The sequence below is a fragment of the Rhinolophus sinicus genome, chromosome 9 (genome assembly GCF_057876585.1).
Source record: "Rhinolophus sinicus isolate RSI-liver-muscle chromosome 9, RSI-T2T, whole genome shotgun sequence".
Taxonomy (NCBI): domain Eukaryota; kingdom Metazoa; phylum Chordata; class Mammalia; order Chiroptera; family Rhinolophidae; genus Rhinolophus; species Rhinolophus sinicus.
This window is the reverse complement of record NC_142509.1, coordinates 27,428,989-27,447,265: the sequence shown is the minus strand read 5'-3', so window position 1 is coordinate 27,447,265 and position 18,277 is coordinate 27,428,989. Positions and strand designations below refer to the sequence as shown.

At 44.3% G+C, this 18,277-nt stretch overlaps 1 protein-coding gene and 1 non-coding gene across 2 annotated transcripts; one reads left to right on the top strand and one right to left on the bottom strand.

Annotated features, from left to right (window-relative positions):
* Positions 1 to 539: 539 nt before the first annotated feature.
* Positions 540 to 16,404, bottom strand: LOC109445462 (2'-5'-oligoadenylate synthase-like protein). The gene is made up of 6 exons (XM_019727870.3): positions 16,176 to 16,404; positions 12,399 to 12,681; positions 11,139 to 11,314; positions 4,125 to 4,366; positions 3,194 to 3,338; positions 540 to 1,604 (listed from the first exon to the last, which is right to left on the bottom strand). Exons 1-6 carry the CDS (start codon positions 16,371 to 16,373, stop codon positions 1,104 to 1,106), a joined length of 1,545 nt encoding a protein of 514 aa, XP_019583429.3. The 5' UTR covers positions 16,374 to 16,404; the 3' UTR covers positions 540 to 1,103.
* LOC141569299 (U6 spliceosomal RNA) lies at positions 8,701 to 8,803 on the top strand. The gene has a single exon (XR_012492805.1). It is a non-coding gene; the product is annotated as a U6 spliceosomal RNA (small nuclear RNA).
* Positions 16,405 to 18,277: the final 1,873 nt, after the last annotated feature.

The window sequence follows — 18,277 nt, the reverse complement described above, 5'->3', positions numbered from 1 at the left end:
CACTACCTACAATGTGGGCTGTGCTGGGCATTATAAAGGATCCAAAGATATGGGGTGGTCTTGCCTGTCTACGCCATGGAAAAGAGGCACTCCTTCTGTCCCTGAAGGCAAAATGAGGTGGGAAATAGGCAGATTACTATGGGTAAATTGCCCAGAGGCTGTTGAGAATCAATCATAAAGTATATTTTATATTCTCTGGTAAATGAATAGTCCATAAGAAAGCAGGGCAAAAGGGAAGGGAAAAAAAGGAAACTCTTTATTGGTTGATTGAAGTAAACATAATCACATGATGTCCTTTGATAATAAAGACGCTGTTCTTTTCCTGAAGTCCTTGGAACATTAAGTACTGTTTGTGTGTGCACTTCAAGAGTTGAGGGTTTTTAAAAATATTGCGTCATCCTTGCTCTCCCAGACTTTGCCTCTCTTTGTCTCAGTTTCCCTACAGTTTTCACTTCCCAGAGTTGAGAGGCTCCAAGGATTAAGCAATAACCACTAAGACAGCATTAGCATCTGTGGAAAGAAATGAAGAGCATCCACAAGAGAATGAACAAAGGTTATTTATTCCCAACTTGTTATAGCAAGGGAGTCAGCCACCATCCCCTTGCCTTTGGCCGAGACTCAAAGGCAGGCAGAAGAGTGGGGAAACTTTATATTGGGAAAAGGAAAAGGCTTCAGGTGTGCCCTAACTGAAATTGGTGGCATGGGGAAGCTGGAGGTGGGCTATCAGGAAGCAGGACATCCTATGTGATTGGTTAGGGAGCTTGTCTGGCAGGGGAGAATTAGGGTAGCTGGCAGTTATTGACTAAATCCTGAAAGTTTTGGATTGATTGCTGCACAGGTGGTGGTTTGGCTTCCCTGGCTGGTAGCTGCAGAGGTTGTGGGTCAGAGTTCTATTGCCGTATATGGTCTGGCCATTGTCCACTTGTATATCTAGTCTCACAGCCTTCCTCATTCCTCCACTGGAAAGGAGGGCCAGGATAACTATTTACAAAGCTGGTGAAGCCATGGGACCTCCCCAGCAGAGAGCTGGAAGGGGTGGGTGGTGGATAGAATGAGTCCTGGATGACAGGGTAGAACCGTACAGGGAGGTTTCCCAGAGTAAATTAACTATATGGAAATGGAACCTCTCTGGCTTTCTTCTCGGAGAGGATGAGGGTGTCGCTGTCCTCAATACCATAGCTTGTGAAAGCCAACCAATCCTGCAGTTGCTGGCCCTGAAACTCCAGCTGTTGCTGCTTTATGAGCAGCCCCTGCTTGTCTTCTATCTGCTGCTTCAGGGCCACGATGAAACTGTTGGGGTCAATGGCATAGGCATGGCTCCCACCATCTGGATTCTTCACAAAGACCTGGATTTCGGGGAAGACGGTCTCCAGCAGACAGATGGGAGTGTCCAGGAAGATCCCGAAATCAGCCAGGCAGTTGTGGCTGCTGAGGAGTTGCCGTTCACTGCCGGGTGTCTGGAAGGACAGACGCTGCAGGCCCAAGGAGCCCCGGCTCAGTCGGATCTTCTCTTTAACCTTTCTTATGGGCTCATAAGGGTTCACTACAAGGATCAAACTTGGGTAGCCCCACTGTTCCACTGTCACCCAGATGTCTCGTGCACTCTGCAAGGGAGAGGAGAAGAGGGGTTAAGTTTGCACTCTTCTGTCTCACATGCAAAAGTTCCCTTCATCTGTCCTCATCTTTCAACATCACCACCAGCAGAAGCAAATGTTTAGGGAGTGTCAACCAATTTCCAGGCCCTGTGCCCAGTGTCTTTTATACACTTCTTAATGCATTTTATTTTGCCAGCAGCCCTACAAGGTTGATTCTCCTTATTATCCCATTTTACAGATGAGGAAACCGTGGTGGAGCAGGGTTCAGTGATTTACTGAACACAACAGAGGTAGTAAGGAGCAGAGCAGGTATTTGAACTGCCGTCAGTCAGACTCCAACATCTGTCCTTCAGTATCAGAGGCTGCACTCAAGGGCCCAAGAGTCCCAGGTGGCTGAGGAATGTAACTGGAATGTGCTGGGGAGGGCCAACCCTCTAGCTGATCCTTTCAAGAAGGGATACATAGAGGCCCAGCATTGCCAAGTCTTCTGATTTTTCAAGATAAAAATATTTGCATGATGTTTTTATATTCAGAAAGCATTCAGAGGCATATGCTTTCTAGCCCCTCTGTGGGCCTCATGTGGTTGGTGGGTTCCCAGTTTGTAATCTCTGCACTTGATTAGAGAGCCTCTGCTTCGACTTCCGACTTCTGGCACACACCTCCCGTCCTTTACCCCTAGCTTCCCACCCAGACCCTCTATGTGGATGGAGTGCTGTCTGTTCTGAGTGTCTGTATCCCTCCCTGGCTTTTAAGGCCCACGTCAAGCCCTGTCTGCTTCAAGGAATCTTTTCCGGTGACTTTAGAGATAATTATTTTCCATTTTCAAAGCCCCACAAAGACCTTGGAGTGAATCCTGCTGCCTCTTAGCAGTGTGACCTTGATTAATTAACTTAATCTCTCTGAGCCTCAGTTTCCTCATCTGTAAAATGATGATAATGATAAAGATGATAATAATAATAATAATAATAGTACTTGAACTTTCTACTTTACACAATTGTCCCTGGATAAGTGCTTTGCCAATTGTAAAGTACAATGTGCATAAAATAGATTATTATGACCCTTGCCTGTACTGTAGGTTTGGCATCCCATTATATCATCTATTATTTAGCATTTTTTGTTCCCTGAGTATCTTCTCTGGAAATTCTTTCTTGCAGTTTTATGCAAGTTTATTTCAGGGATTTGCTTCCTAACAGAATATGGTGGGTTTCTTGAGGGTAGGGGCCGTGTCTTATTTCTGTTGCCCCCTTGCCCCCCCACCCCCTGCCTGCCAAGCCTAGTGCTGGCACAAAACAGCTGATGGAATTGACTTGCCTGGGCTCAGCTCACGCAAAGAATGATCGGGAGCATGGAACTGATGCTCTGGTCGGTTATGGGAAGAAGAAAGAAAAGCAGAACAAGAATTTGAAGGTAAGGAATCGGAGGCTCCGACTGTTGAATAATTTCCCCACAGAGTTGGTGGGTGGTGCAGCCAGGCCTCAAACTGTCTGACTCGAATCCCCTGTTGGCTCCACTGATGCAGAAATAAATAAGTTAACACTATGCAGTTCTCTCCCTCTGGGCTTCAAGCCCCTGGCAGCCAGCCTGAGAGGAGCCATTACCTTTACATTCCAGCTGGGGACTGGGTTCTCCTGGTCGTAGCAACAGTCCTGTTTTAGGCACTGGCTGGCCCTCTGAGCGACTATGTCCCATCTGTATCCTTCTGCCACGTTGTGGGTTGGATCAGCTGGATCCAGGATGATGGGCCTGCAACACAGAGAGTGGCTGCTCAGGTTCTTTCTGATTTGGAGGCCTGCAAGTCAGAAAGAAGCCTTCTTGTCCATCATCTCTTCAAGCCCCTGAGCATCTGCTATACCCAGAACCCCGGGCCATCAGTCCAGGAGGGCCCAGAAACATTGCTGGAGAGTAACAGGATAGAGACTATTAGATTTGCAAGAACTCCTCTTGGGGAGAGTTCTCTAGGTGTTTGTAAGAAGTTTTGATGGTGTGTGTGTGTGTGTGTGTGTGTGTGTGTGTGTAGGGGTGAGACGCCAAAAGGCATGCTGAAGCAATAACAGATGCCCACTCAGGCGTCTTAAGTCTGATCTACCCTGGGCTGGATACTGGAGGCCCTTTGCATGTATTTTCTCAGACCCTTACAACAGTCCTGCATTGTTGGTGCCAGTTACTCCTGTTTTACGGAGGAGAAACAGAGGCTCACAGAAGTGAGAAAAAGGCAGAGCTGGGATTCAACTTGGGTCTCCATGATTCTTTCCACTTTCCCATGTTGTCACTAAGAAGCACTGAAATGGCCTTCAGCGGGTAAGAGGGTAACAGTAGGGTTGAGTAGTGGCTGGAGAAACAAGGAAAGACTCCTAGCTGCTAAGGCCCCTGCCAATTTTGAAAGGTGGGCATACTGTTAACTGTGTCAGCATGAGACTTCGGTGCAGCCATACTACTTAATAAAGCCCTCCCTTAAAACTCTATACCTCCTTTCCCTCCATTCTCTTTCTTTTCTCTCTGAGATGTGGTTGGCAAGCAGGGACCCAGTACCTCTGTCTTTTGAACTCTTTTCTGACAAAATTCTCGATGATTGGGTTCTGGAACGTGTAGTTCTTGGTCCAGTAGATACAGAGAAACTCATACTCCTTGAGCAGTTCCATCACAGTGGTGAGGCCTTCGTCCAAATTGAAATTCTCATCCCCGTGAGTACCCATTTCCCAGGCGTAAATGGTCAGTAGCTCGAGGGTGTAGAGAGGGGGCAGCATAGCCTTGCGGCACTTGGCTTTCACATACTGTTGAGAGAGATGGAAAAAGAAAGAGACCCCAAGATTCTGCATCAGGATGGCACCGGACCCGAAACTGGAAAATCCAAGTTCTCATGTCAGCAATGTTACCAACTGGCTGTGTAACCTTGGCCAAGTCAGTTTCCCTCTCTGGCCCTAAGTGGGTTTCCCCATTTTAGAATCAAGGGGATAGGTTAGTACAGTGGGTTTCAAACTGTGCTGGACATAACTCCTGGAATGGAGTTATGAAGAGGTGTCCCAAGGAGTGAGCAGGTTGAGCTCTGCCACCAGGATCCCAGCCTACAGCCTAAGCAGCTCCATTTTAACCCAATTTAATGTATTTGGCTTCTGAAAAGTTTCCTTTAAAGAAAAGGCTTCTTAGCTAAAGGGGGGGGGGGGGAAGAAAAAAAGAAAGGATGTGGGCTGGGGGAATTACAGAACTAGGAAATAGTTGAGATTCTGTGGTGAACACTTGGGGTTGCCTCTCTAGCAGGCCTTTTTTCCTTCTCTATTGTATAGAGGCCATACTGTTTAGATGGGATTGACCCCACTCTCAACTCCAGGGTGGGTCCTGACTGGACAGGGTCATCCCTGTAAACCCATTCCTCTTGCCAAGTGATTAGTTCAAGAGAAGCCTTGTGATCTAAGTTCGCTCAATTTGAGTAAAGCCTAGTTCTTTCGTTCAGTGATTGAAAGAAGAGAAACCCTCTCGCGTGTGGATGTGAGGACAGGAAGAATTGTGGCCATTTTGCCATTGTGAGGGAAACCAGACTGAGGACCAAGATGACAGATAGAGGAAACTGAAGCTGAGAGTATTACAGAGAAACAGAACTGGAGCCCTCACCAAACAGTACTTGACACTTGCCTTCCCCCCGTTATGGTTTCACACATGAGCTGATAATTCTCTTTATTGTCTAAACCAGTTTGACTTGCTTTTCCTGTTTTTCTGTTACTGGCAAAAGCAAGCATCTTAACTGATACCACTCACCTCCTGTCTTAAGAACCTCTCTAATATTCAGCTAGAAAGTGAAAAATTTTTGTCAAACATCCAGCTATTTGGTCTGTGGAAGCAAAATCCACATCTTTTCCTGTGGCTATTAGAAATAAGTATTATATCACACCCCAGAAAGACGGGGAACGCTCACTTTGACCTTGAAACAAACAAACAAAAACAGGATCATCTTATCTAGTTCTAGTCTCCGAAATAAATAAAACTTGAGACTTTCCTATAAGTTACTGACTTACAAACAAAAACAACTTTATCATTGACTTTTAAAAACATTTTTAATTGAATTCAAATTTACTCATAAACGAATGAATTTGTTTTTATAACGTTTTGTGAGTTCACGCTTACCATTCCAGACCAAATCTTAACTAATAAAATTATTATTTTGTTAAGAATTTAAACTCATAACAATACAATTTATTTTCTCCTATACTAGTGAGATTTCGGTGGGATTCTTAAAACTTATTGATGATGAGATGTAAGCCTTATAGATCCTTCATTTCTTTTAGGATCTTCAATAGACTATTTAAAGGTAACATAAATAAATCAGAAGAAAAGATCCGTTCCCTCCCTCGGCTGACGTTCAGGATGCTGATTTCTTCATGTTTAGGATATCTCTGACACTCCTAATGTTGCTCTCTGAGATATGCTGTGATCTTTCTAGATAAGCATGTGAGAAAACTGCTGTTTTCCAACCATGAACAGAGACTAAGTATAAACCTAGTAATCTTGGTAATGGTGTTTTCTTTCCATACCCATTATGTTTGTCATCAGAGTAAGCCTTTTCTTCTGCAGTCTGATTCTCTTGCAGCTTCTCTGCAAGTTCGTATTTAATACAGGATTTTTGTCTCTAAGTTTATTTTTACAGTTGGAGGTCCCACTGAAGTTCTCTAGGGGGACTTATTTCCCAAGTTGACTAAATTCATGGGGTTTACTACTGTAATTAAAAATAAGCACATCATAAAATCTACCCATCAGTGACCTCCTAATCTTGCAGGGCTGTTTTCCAGGAGTCACATAATACACACACAGACAAATTTTTGAGTGATTTGAATTCGTAATGGCATGCAAGGCTGCAATAGTAAACAGCCCTGCACCTCCTGGGCTGTTTACACTGGGGCGTCCTTTCTTTTCAACTCCAAGGGTGAATCTTGTGTGGTGACTGCTTTTACTCTTGCTGGTGTTTCTCTCCTCCCTCCCCAACTCTACCCTGTTTCTATTTCTGATTCTGGATTAAGTCTGAGTTTTGGCCAAATCTGATTTTGGTTCTTGTTCTTATTTGTATAGGGCCACTTATGTCCCCATTGGTGACAATGCTCTGTGAATCTGGTTTTATGGTTTGACCATCCGGTGGTCTCCATTGAGAGATGGATGATAGGAATTTATTTTCTGCTGGGTGGCAGTCAATGGGTGATTGTATTTTGTGTTTTTCTCTTTCTCTTTTGGTCTGTTGGTCTTTTTGTTGTTGTTTTTTAAGAAGGGTGCAGCTCACAGTGGCCCATGCAGGGATCGAACCGGCAACCTTGGTGTTATTAGCACCACTCTCGAACCAACTGAGCTAACCAGCCACCCCAGGTCTGTTTCTCTTGAGAATGCTGATATCTCCTGGGAGCCTCACTAATGCTGTCTTGCATGCCATAATGAATTTAAGTTACTCAAAAATTTGTCTGTGTGTGTGTATGTGACTCCTGGAAAACAGCCTTATAAAATTAGGAGCTCACTGATGGGTAGATTTTATTCTGTGTTTATTTTTGACCAGTAATTAAAGTAGTAAAACCAATACCGTTAGTTCTTTTTGTCTTTATGTATATAAAGAAAGAAAGAATGATCTGATTATAATATAATCTATCTGTGGGCAGATCCCTTTCTCCCACTCCACTATTGGAAATTTATAGAATGTAATTGGGAATAAATTCAGGGATAAAGGCTCATATCCTCACCAAAGGGGACTGAATCCGAATTTCATCAGACTCTTTTATTCCAGAAGTAGATGACATGACTTCATAAAAACAGATTGCTTAACCAAAGATCAATAGAACAAGAATTAATTACCCAGGTTAATATGCTATTTTTGATGGATATGTAAGAAAATAACCCTTTCTTTTTTCTTAATTTATCTCCTGTCCTCAATATAGGGCCATACTTGTGCAAATTAAGATTAAACATTCTTTGAATGACATATTATTCCAACTAACACCTCAGAATAAAAAATTCCTATAAAAATTCCTGCTATAGATTGCAAAGTAACAATTCCTCAGAAAAACAAAGATAATTGTTCTGTAAAATAATTGGCCCTGCTTACAAAACTATTTGAGATGATGGTTAAATATTCACAAAGTAATTTTATTAAGTTCCTTTTTATGACTATAAAGTATTTACATAATAAGTTCAATACAAATATGTCCTCCTTCCTACTAGGATAGAATTAGATAAATCAATTTACCAGTAATTCAATAATAAAAAATTCAAATTTATAAATAAATTTGTATTCATGCCAGAAATCTCATCCAATTAGGTATGCTAATCAATTCCACTATTAAGAATCAAGGACAAAAGAAGACAGACAGAAAATACAGCTATTGTATGATTCTACTTACATGAGGGAGCTAGACTAGGTACACTCATAGAGACAGGAAGTAGAAATGGTGGTTGCCAGGGGCTGGGGAGAGGGTAGAATGCGGACTTACTGTTTAACCGGTGCAGAGTTTCTGTTTGGGATGATGAAAAAGTTCAGGAAATAAATAGTGATGGTGTTTACACAACATTGTGAATGTAATGAATGCCACTGAATTGTACCCTTAAAATGGCAACAACAACAAAAAATCCCTCAAAACAAACAAAAAACTTATGTCAAAAGCTCAACTAAAACACTGGGGAATATCCCGTCTTGTTCCCAGAACTGCATTGAAATACTTGAAAATATAAAAAAGTAAACATCAGTTTATTGGCAAAAAAAAATCAAGGACTGATCTTCACAGGTGGAAATCATGCTTATAAAGTCCCTCCTGATACTGACCTGATCCTGCGGTAAGGCTGAGGAAAGCCAGCATTACAGACAATAACAATAACACTTTTTTGGCAGGCCATGAGTAAGCATGAACAACCTCGGACCTCTCTGAGTTCAGTGACAGCCTCACAGTTAAGATTGGACAGACCAGCCCCTTCCACCATGTGAGGACACAGAGAAAAGTCGGCAATCTGTAATGTAGAAAAGGGCCTTCACCAGAATTCAACCCGGTTGGCACCCTGATGTTGGGCTTCCAGCCTCCAAAGGGGTGAGAAAGAAATTTTTGTTGTTTATTAAAAAAAAAAAAAAAAAAAAAGATTGGGCAGATAAATGCTCCCTTCGGCAGCACATATACTAAAATGGAACAATATAGGGATTAGCATGGCCTCTGCGCAAGGATGACACGCACATCTGTGAAGCGTTCCATATTTTTATATAATTGTCTAGTACAGCATAGGGAATATAGTTAATACTATTCTATTAACTCTCTACAGTGTCAGATGGGTAATAGACTTATTGGGGTTATTACTTTGTGAGGTATCTCACTTTGTCTAATCACTTTGTTGTTTTATACACCTGAAACTAATAAAAAATAGAAAAAAAAGATTGGACAGATGAAACCTGGAGAAGTTAAGTGACATGTTCCTGTGATGAGAAAAATAATTTTGGTTTTTCTCAGTTTTTTGAAACTCTTGGAAAACAACTTGTTTTTCTGAGTTGCTGCCTCAGCATTTTATAGTATAACCCTGCTTACACCCAGAGTCTGGGCTTTGAGATAGAACTTGAGTTTAGGATTCCCGCCATAAGTTCCTGCTTTGCTTTTCCCAGGGCATCTTTCAAAATAAGGTAAGCTTGGGAATAGTCAGTGACCTCTACCCCAACCACCTTGTAAGTAATCAGTGCTTGCTACCCTGTTAGCTCTTGATCTGAGACGTGATCTGGGATGAAGGAAAAGCCCTTCCCCTGGGCTCATTGTGCCCCCTTGCTTCTGGGATCTGTAGGTAATAAATCTGGTGACTACTTCCTTTGTGTGGTTATATTGAAACTGTGCCTGACCCAACAGTGTGTTTCCCTTCCCCAAAGTGGAAGCTCAGATGCTGAAAGAGCTACAACTTGCAGACCCCAGGTGGTGGCTTGTTCCCCCTCATTCAACAGGTCATAATCTGCATATTTTAAATTCAGTATACCAGTTCTGGCTTCTCAACGTGCTTCTGTGGTCCCTGATGCCGGTACATGAACTAGTAAGAACAATAAAATACTACTGAGCCATGAAAGTCAATGATGACACCAGGGACTTTACAAAAAACTCCAGACAAAGACGAACTATTAATTAACCTTTTTAGCATCTCGGGACTCTGGTTTTGTTCACCATACAATACGAGCTCTTTACGTATCATTGTTCTCTTATGTATTGAGCAACACATCTTGTAACACTTAGCTAAATAAACCTTGTCCAATAAAAGAAAACATCAAATTAATAATACCGAATCAGAACAGTTTTATAAAACTATATGTAGTGTTAGGAGCAGAGGCTTGAACAAAAGGGAGAGCTATCGAAGGAAAGTTGATATATTATCCCATGGACATTACAAATAAACATGCGTATCGTACTTGTATGCAGGAAGAAAATACTTGGCAGCTTAAAACAAACAAACAAACAAACAAACAAACAAACAAATAAAGCAAACGGGACATCCTGCTGAGTTCCAGTTCTTCAAACCCACAAAACCTTGGATCATTTCCTGTAAATGACTTATCAACAAAAACAATTTTATTCTTGGCTTTGGCAATGCTAATGTCTGAAGATATATCACAACTTTGGTTGGTGTGATAATCATGTAAGAAATTTGCTGTTTTCCCACCATGAACAGACTAACTGCAAACTTACTAACCTTGGTAATTTTCTGATTTTTATCTTTTAATACATTTATTCTTTTTTAACTGAGTCCTTCTGAAATCTGACCCTCTACTGTTTTTTAAAATAAGAAAGCATATTTTAATTTTTCTAATTTTTGTGTTTGTTTCTGAGTCCTCCTTTTATAAATTTAGATAATTCTGTTCATCTGGATTTTTAAAATATAAACCTTATATAAATTTTTATTTAAAAACTACAAAGTAAGTAATACAGAATATACACTTCATTCTGAAAAATCTCTCCAGGAATAAATATATATATGTCCTGACTTGTATCTTAAAGAGATATACTAATTTCCCTTAACATTCTTTTCCTTTTTCGATTACAGTGGACATTCAACATTATATTAGTTTCAGGTGTCCTTTTGATATTTTGAAATACACATGGTCCCATGCAGACATCACATGTGAACTCTAAAAAGTAGCTGCTTTGATTATATTCACTCATTAGTGATTGTGATATTGAGGAACTCAATCATTTGGAGGGGAAATTGGTGCAGGATAGAAATAAACGAATCTTTCCATTTGTTAGTCCTTAACCAGCTGAGATTAACGTGCAGAGATCCCAGTGAAGTTGACATTAACCAGTACTGGACTGTAACTGGAGCATCACAAACACTTGTTTATTGAAATACTGTGAGGTCCTTATTTTTCTCCTCCTCCTGCTCATCTCCCCCCACCACCACCATCTTTTTCACTCTTTCTCTTTACAAGTCAAAAGACTGGATCTCTTTCTGTTCCCACTTCCATTTTTCCTTGAGGCAGTTTCCTGAAGTGACAAATCTAGCTCCTGCCTTTTGTTCCCCTTCCTCCACCATCTCCCCCTGCTGCCCCCATCCCGGCAGCCCCCTCACCTGCTGGTACCAGTGTTTTACCAGCCGCAGAAGGCTTTTCAGTTTGGTTGGCCGATGTTTCACAAAATTTCTCTGCAGCTCGCAGAAGGATGGAGAGAAATTTCCAGGGTAACCGCAGGCCTCAATCAGATTTTCATAGACCTCAGGGTGTGGCTGAGAGCTGGTAACCGAAGACCCTGGGGTGAGAGGAAGCAAAGGGTGGGGGAGGGATGTGTGATTTAGGAAGCTCCAGGTTGCTAAGTGGCCTGTGCCTGAGAGCCTGCTAATTCACTGGACTATAACTCCAGGGAAACCAGAGACCTCATAGCCTAAGAGAATAAAGGTTTAACTTAGTTGATTGTCCTCTGGAGAAACAAAAGTGGGTTTTTGAAATCCTCAGTCTACTTAGGGACTGTTGTCTTCATCTCCAACACTCACCCTTAATGTCTGTTTGGATCTCACTTGCAGCCATTTATTTGAACCTCCCATCACTGTAAGGGAGACCCAGTTCCAGATAAGAGAGCTGGGCTCTGAGAGTGCATTTGCTGAAAGGTGCGCTGCTCTGGCGCGCCTCTTGTATCACGAATGCATCCCACCCAGGTGATTTGAATGCTCCTTCCTTTTTCTGTCTCACTCCCCTATTCCCTACCAGCTTTTCCTGGGACTGCTTGTTCTCAAACCCTTGTCTCAGGGTCTGCTTCTGTAAAAGCCCCAGAAATGACATCCCACCTCCCCCCCCACTACCTGCACCGGTAGCAAGTGCTACAGAAGCACCTGAGGTTACTCTTCTAAATCCTTCCCCTCAATGGGTCTCGCCTCCTCTTGCAATCATATACAGTGGTACCTCGGTTTTTGAACGTCTCCGTTGACGAACATTTTGGTTTATGAACACTGTAAACCCGGAAGTAAATGCTTCGGTTTTCGAACATGACTCAGAAATCGAACATGTCACACGGTTTCCACTGAGTGCAAGCTCCTGAGGCCTAGCTGTCAGCTGTTTTCGAACGTTTTAGAACTCATGGATCACGTTCGAAAACCAAGGTACCACTGTGTTTATCGGCGTGATTCTTGAGCAACCTGTTTCCCAGGTTGAGCCCTGTGACAGCCAGAGTTGGGTCAGTCCCCTGCACCACGCACTATGGTTGCCCAGCCCTCAGCACCAGGCATGGGTTGAATAGACGAAAGCAGGTGTCTGCATGTGGCCACACCCGAAAGGGGAGGCAGTTCCAAGTCTCTCGGGAAGGGCAGGTGTGTGAATGGGTAGGTAACCTCTCCTCTTACCCAGCGCCCTGTAGGCAGGCACGATGGTGACAGTGATGGGCTCCGCAGTGTCCTTGGTGTGGATGGTGAAGACGAGCGCATCGGGGATTCCCTGGACCAGCCCCAGGACCTCGAGCCCCAGGGCTAACAGGTCCTGGCAAAGCCACAGCCGTTTCCGTATCAGTCTCAGAGCAGTTTGGTGGTGCTTGGCCTCCTCCTGGAAGCTGTGGAAACAGCTTAGGAACACCACCAGCTCCACCTCCGTGTTACTCCTGATCACTGTGCCATTCCCGAAGGAGCCCACCTGCGGAACACAGAGTCCTGTCACCCTGAGGCCACTGCCGGTGCCAGGCAATCCCCGAGGTTTTCACAATCTTAATGCTCTCCACAACCCTGACGGATGGGGGAATAGTACCAGTACCCTCTCTTCACAGGCGAGAAAACTGAGATGTCAGAGAGGATAAGACACTCGCCCAGGCTCGCACTGTATGCACCCTGACTCCAGAGCCCAAGCTTCTCATTTGCTGCACTGCATCGCTCTGAGACTCTGTCTTCTCATCTGCAGTTATGGCTCTTCCAAGGGAATACAAATGCCTACTTCACATGGTTGTTTGAGGATTCTGGGGGGTGGGTCTGAATAAACTTATGACAATAAAAAAGGGGAGAGGGTGCAGGATTGCCTGGTGGATAAGAGCCTTTGGCTGTGGAATGGGGCAGCCTGACTTTGACCTCGATTCTTGCTCTTGTTTTTCAGCTGTGCGGTCATTCTGAACCCTAAGTGGGTAAAATGAGATAAATGATGGAACATGAGTCATTGGGTTACTGGGAGGATTAGGCGAGAGAATGTATGCCCAAAGCTCACTGTGGTGCCTAGCACACAGGAAATCAGCAGTATGTTTCCCTTCTTCGTCTTTGTCTGTTGGCTCACAACTTTCTTTCTGAGGCTGGGGATTCAGTTGCTCCATCTGAACTGAAGTTGCTGGATGATGTTGAAGGGATCTTTTTGATGTCCTGAGAGTCTGGGCTTGCTCTCCCGCCTCTGGAGAGGTAGCCCTACAATTCTAGCCCTACAATTGTACACAAAAGCCCTACAATTCTCTGGCCTTCTTTCTTTCTCACTCCAGCTCCAGAGGTGGAATTGCTAGGGATGAACAGACCGCAGGTCAGCTACCTCTCCTGGTGGGTGAATCACTGCACGCTGATTATAATCCAGTGGTCGTAGGTTGAGCACTCACTGTGTCTGGCACTCCTGAAAGTCCTTTACTCATAGAAGATCTTCTCATCCTCACACCCAATGATTGAGGGAGGTACTCGTATTATTATCCCTAATGCACAGATGAGAAAACTGAGGCAGTGGGGGTTTAATCAACTTGCCATGGACTCTTAGCCAGGAGTCATAGTCATAGTCAATTAAGGAGTCAGATCACAGGGTGTGGTTCTCTCACCTCTTTCCTCCTCATGACCCAAGTCTATAAGTGCAGCCCTGCTTCCGAGGAGGAGTCTGCCATCTTTTTCACCCTTACATTTTCCATTCTCTTTCTCTACTTGCCTTCAGACTCAGTGTTTCTGCCTGGTGTGAGAGGGTTGGGGATGGCGCCCTGTGTGTGGATAAAGGGCACATCCCTCTGAAGGCCTTTCCTAGTGGTAAGACCCAGACAGGGAGGAAAGAACGTTCTAGAATAGGTTTCATGACTTGCTTCAGCTTGAACCTATTTCAACTGAAATCATTCGAAGACAAGCGTTCACTCATGTGGACCAGCCCAGCTCACCAGATTTTCAGGATCGGGGGAGGGGTTACAGGCTGAATAAAGTATTACTTTATCCTCTTTTGGGCATCTCTATTATTTCATGGTTTTAAGGGCTGAAGGGGATATGGTTTGTGGGCAGAATTTGAAGACTGGGTAAATGTCATTTCCTGCTGTCAAAACTCATTCTGGGGCCGGCCCAGTGGCTCAGGCGGTTAGAGCTCCATGCTCCTAACTCCGAAGGCTGCCGGTTCGATTCCCACATGGGCCAGTGGGCTCTCAACCACAAGGTTGCCGGTTCGATTCCTTGAGTCCCGCAAGGGTTGGTGGGCTGTGCTCCCTGCCACTATAAATGGCAACTGGACCTGGAGCTGAGCTGCGCCCTCCACAACTAAGATTGAAGGACAACAGCTTGACTTGGAAAAAAGGCCTAGAAGTACACACTGTTCCCCAATAAAGTCCTGTTCCCCTTCCCCAAAAAATCTTAAAACAAAACAAACAAACAAAAAAACTCATTCTGTTTGTAGCATCCTCCTGTCCCCAGAGTTGTCAGGGGTGTGGTCTGGGAGGGCCTGCCTGACTCAGACTGGCATCTCAGACCAAGAAGATAGGTCGGGCAAGAATTTATAATGACACTTTCAGTGGGTTTTTTGGTTTTTTGATGTGCTAATCATTTAGCTTGCTTTCACATTTGTTTGATGAGGGAGAGATGATGGTGATAATGATGCCTCCATTACACAGGAGAAGACGAAGGTTTGAGAGATAACATGGTAAACCTACAGTCACACAGCCAGGAAGGGAAGAAGCCAAGAATCAACCCTGGGTCTACCTGATGTCAGAATGTGCGGTTTCTCACTTCTAAATCGTATGGCCTCAGACTCCGGTGTTGGACGTGGGTTATAAAGAAGGGATGTGGTTCTGAGGTTTGTAAATCCTTCCCTGAGGTGGCTGCCCCTGGAGAGAGAACCAGAGAGCCCTGGGCCATGGGTCAGAATCAGGAGGTCTTAATTCTAGTCATGCCTTTGTCACCAGCTTGCTGTGTGAACTTGGGACACCCCTCTGTGTCTCAGTGTTCTTATTGTTTAAACAAGGGATTGACTGAAATTGTTGACCTCTCCATGGCTGCTTTTGTTTTGACCCTCTTGAATTTTGATCTTAGCTATGATAGGAGGTGACATGAGGCAGCTGTAGGAAGGACTTGGGGGGAAAAAATCTTACTGGGACAGCCTGAAGTCCTGGCTGTGGAGTCAGATAAGACCCTGGTTCAAATTTCAGCTCTACCATTAGCTGTGGGACTTTGGGCCAACCACCTCACCTTTCTGAGCTTTCATGAAAAAAAAAATTTTTTTATTAATAAAAATTTAAAACATAGAAACAGGAAGAGAATACAATGAATATACATATATCCAGCCAGTTAGATTCAACAAGTCTAAATGCCTCACTGCATTATCTTCATCTAAACCACATTAAAGTAAATTGCAGACACCAAGAAACTTTGTCCCCAAATACTTTAGCATTTGCATCCATCGAAAGAGAACATTTCTTCTCATAACCACGACACTATTACACCTCACAAAATCAACAGTGATTCCCTTATATTATCTAATATCCAGGTCATATTAAAATTTCCTCAATTGTCTCTAAACTATATTTTATGGATGGTCTACTCACACCGGGATCCAGTCAAAGACCTTGCATTACATTTGGTTGTTACGAATCTTAAGTCCCTGAGTCTCCATTTTACTCATCCATAAACTGGGAAAGGAATAGTTCTTAACTCACAGGGTACACAAATTAGAGATAATATATGTTACCCTTAACATAGGCTAGTGCACCCCCCAAAAAGTGAACTATTATTGGCTTCCTTACTGGATTGTTCTGCTCAAGGCAGCAGTGTGGTGGGGTACAGGGAGCCAAGGTGGGGTGTCCTGAGACGTGAGCAGCATAGACTAGGGATAACAAGGCAAGTGGTCCCCAGCATCATCAGGGATGAGGAACTTCCTGCTGGGTTTCCCCGGCCCTGGCCTGAGGATGGAGGGGCCATCAGTCTCACCTTGACCACCTTCAGCACCCGCACATCCTGGTTAAGGCCATGCTCCTCTTGGAAGGTCTCTTCCCTCAGAAACTGTTCCACAGTTCGCACCGCCTCCAGCACCTCTTCTTTCCATTCTCGGCTGGGTTGCAGGTACTGAGCCACAAAGGAATTCAGCCTGGAGGCAGAGGTGCCATACAGGTCTGGGGTCAGTGCCATCTCTGTCCTGAGAGTACCACTGCTAGGCAGATATATAGCCACACCTCTACCCAGCTCCTGGCATACACTCCCTTCTTTAAGGGGGCTCGTCCTCAGCTGACCTCCAGCACCTTGTGGAATAAAGGCCCACAGTGGAGATGAAACCAGGGGTGACTGAAATGATCTGGGGTTCCCCTCTTAGAGACCCCTCGCTGCGGCAGGGACACAGAGGGACATTCAGACGTGGCTGGAAGATCCCGGGCCACCTTAACAGGCTTGGCTGTCAGCCAACCTTTCTACTCTTGGTTTCGATTCTCAATCTTTTGAGTTTCCCTTTTATGACGTTTGGAAACTGAAATTGGCTTGAGTTTGACCCTAGAGGAGGCAACGCTCCCAGCAGGTCAGAGTTGGATGGTATTTATCAATCCAGTCACCCGACCTGCCATATGGAACTGAGGTTCAGAAAGAAAAAGGACTTGTTCACGGTTGAGGTGAGCATTGGGAACTCCAGAGGCTGACAGAACTCTAAGTTCCAGTTGGCCCTTTACCAGACTCTAACCTCTCTGACCCTCCCATAACGTATCCATAAAATGGGTCTAACGATAACACTCTACCCCATAGGTTGTCATGCGAATTAAACATGAAAACATCGAGCAGGGAAAGCACTTAGAAAATGCAGGTATTATTCATTTTCTAAATATCTATTGAGTGTCTTCTAGATGCCAGATATTGTGCTAAGGAGACAAAATGAGACAGGGCTCCTGCCCCAAGGGGCTCTCTGAGCAGTGGGGGAGGCAGACAAGAGAGACTGAGAGTGATGTGTGCCAGGTAGACAAAAGGGCATGGACACCTGGTGAAATCCAGGCAGAAGAGTTTCTTTTGGGTTACCTGTTGTGTCAGTGCACACCTGCTTGAGATGAATCTCAAGACTCGGGATGTGGCCAGGAGCAGAAAGAGGGCACAACATGGGTAAAAGCTGAGAAATGTGACTCATCCAGATGTGTGCCATGACTCCAATGTTAAATATGCCTCAGCATGGAGGGTAAGGAGGGGAGAGGTGAGAGATGTGCCTGGGCAGGCGGGCAGGAGTTGAATCTTTGAGTGCCATTCATTCATTCATTCATTCATTCAACAAACATTTTTTGAGTATCTACTATGTGCCAGTTAGGTTGAGGATACAGCAGTGAACAGGCAAAATTCCCTGCCTGCAGAGGGCTTACATTCTGATAGTGGAGACAGACAATCAGCAGGATAAATCAAATTATAGTAAATAACATGGTGATAAATGCTAAGTAGAAAAATAAAGCAGGGGAAGAGGTTAAAAGGTTGTGTGTGTGTGTGTGTGTGTGTGTGTGTGTGTAAGTGTTCAGTCTTAAATAAGGTGGGTAGAGAAGGCCTAGAAAGGAGACATTTGTACCAAGGCATGAAGGAGGTGAAGCGTGAGCCATGTACATGTCAGAGGGAAGAGGGCCCTTCTTGGCAGAAGGAACCAGAGGTCCCATGGCCGCAATATGCCTGGTGGGTGTGCAGAACAGCTGTGTGACTGGAATGAATGATTGAGAGGAGTAGGAGGGGTTGAGGTTTGAGTGGTAAAGAGTGGGGAGAAAATGGCGTAGGATTTTGAAGACTCCTGAGACTCTGACGTTGACTCTGAATGAAACAGAGAGCCATCGGGGAGTTCCGAGCCGAGGAGAGACATGGTCTGACTTTCGGTTTCACAGAATCCCACTAGCTGCTGGGGGAAGTTTAGATTAAAAGCAGAGGGTGGGTGTGGAGGTGAGAAGAGAAGCGGGAGTTCAGTTAAGGAGCAACAGTCCAGACAGCAGATCATGGCGGCTTGGATCAGGGCGGTAGCTGTGAAGGTAGGGAGAAGCAGTACGATTTAATGTTTGTATTGTGGAAAGTTTCAAACATAATTAAGGTGG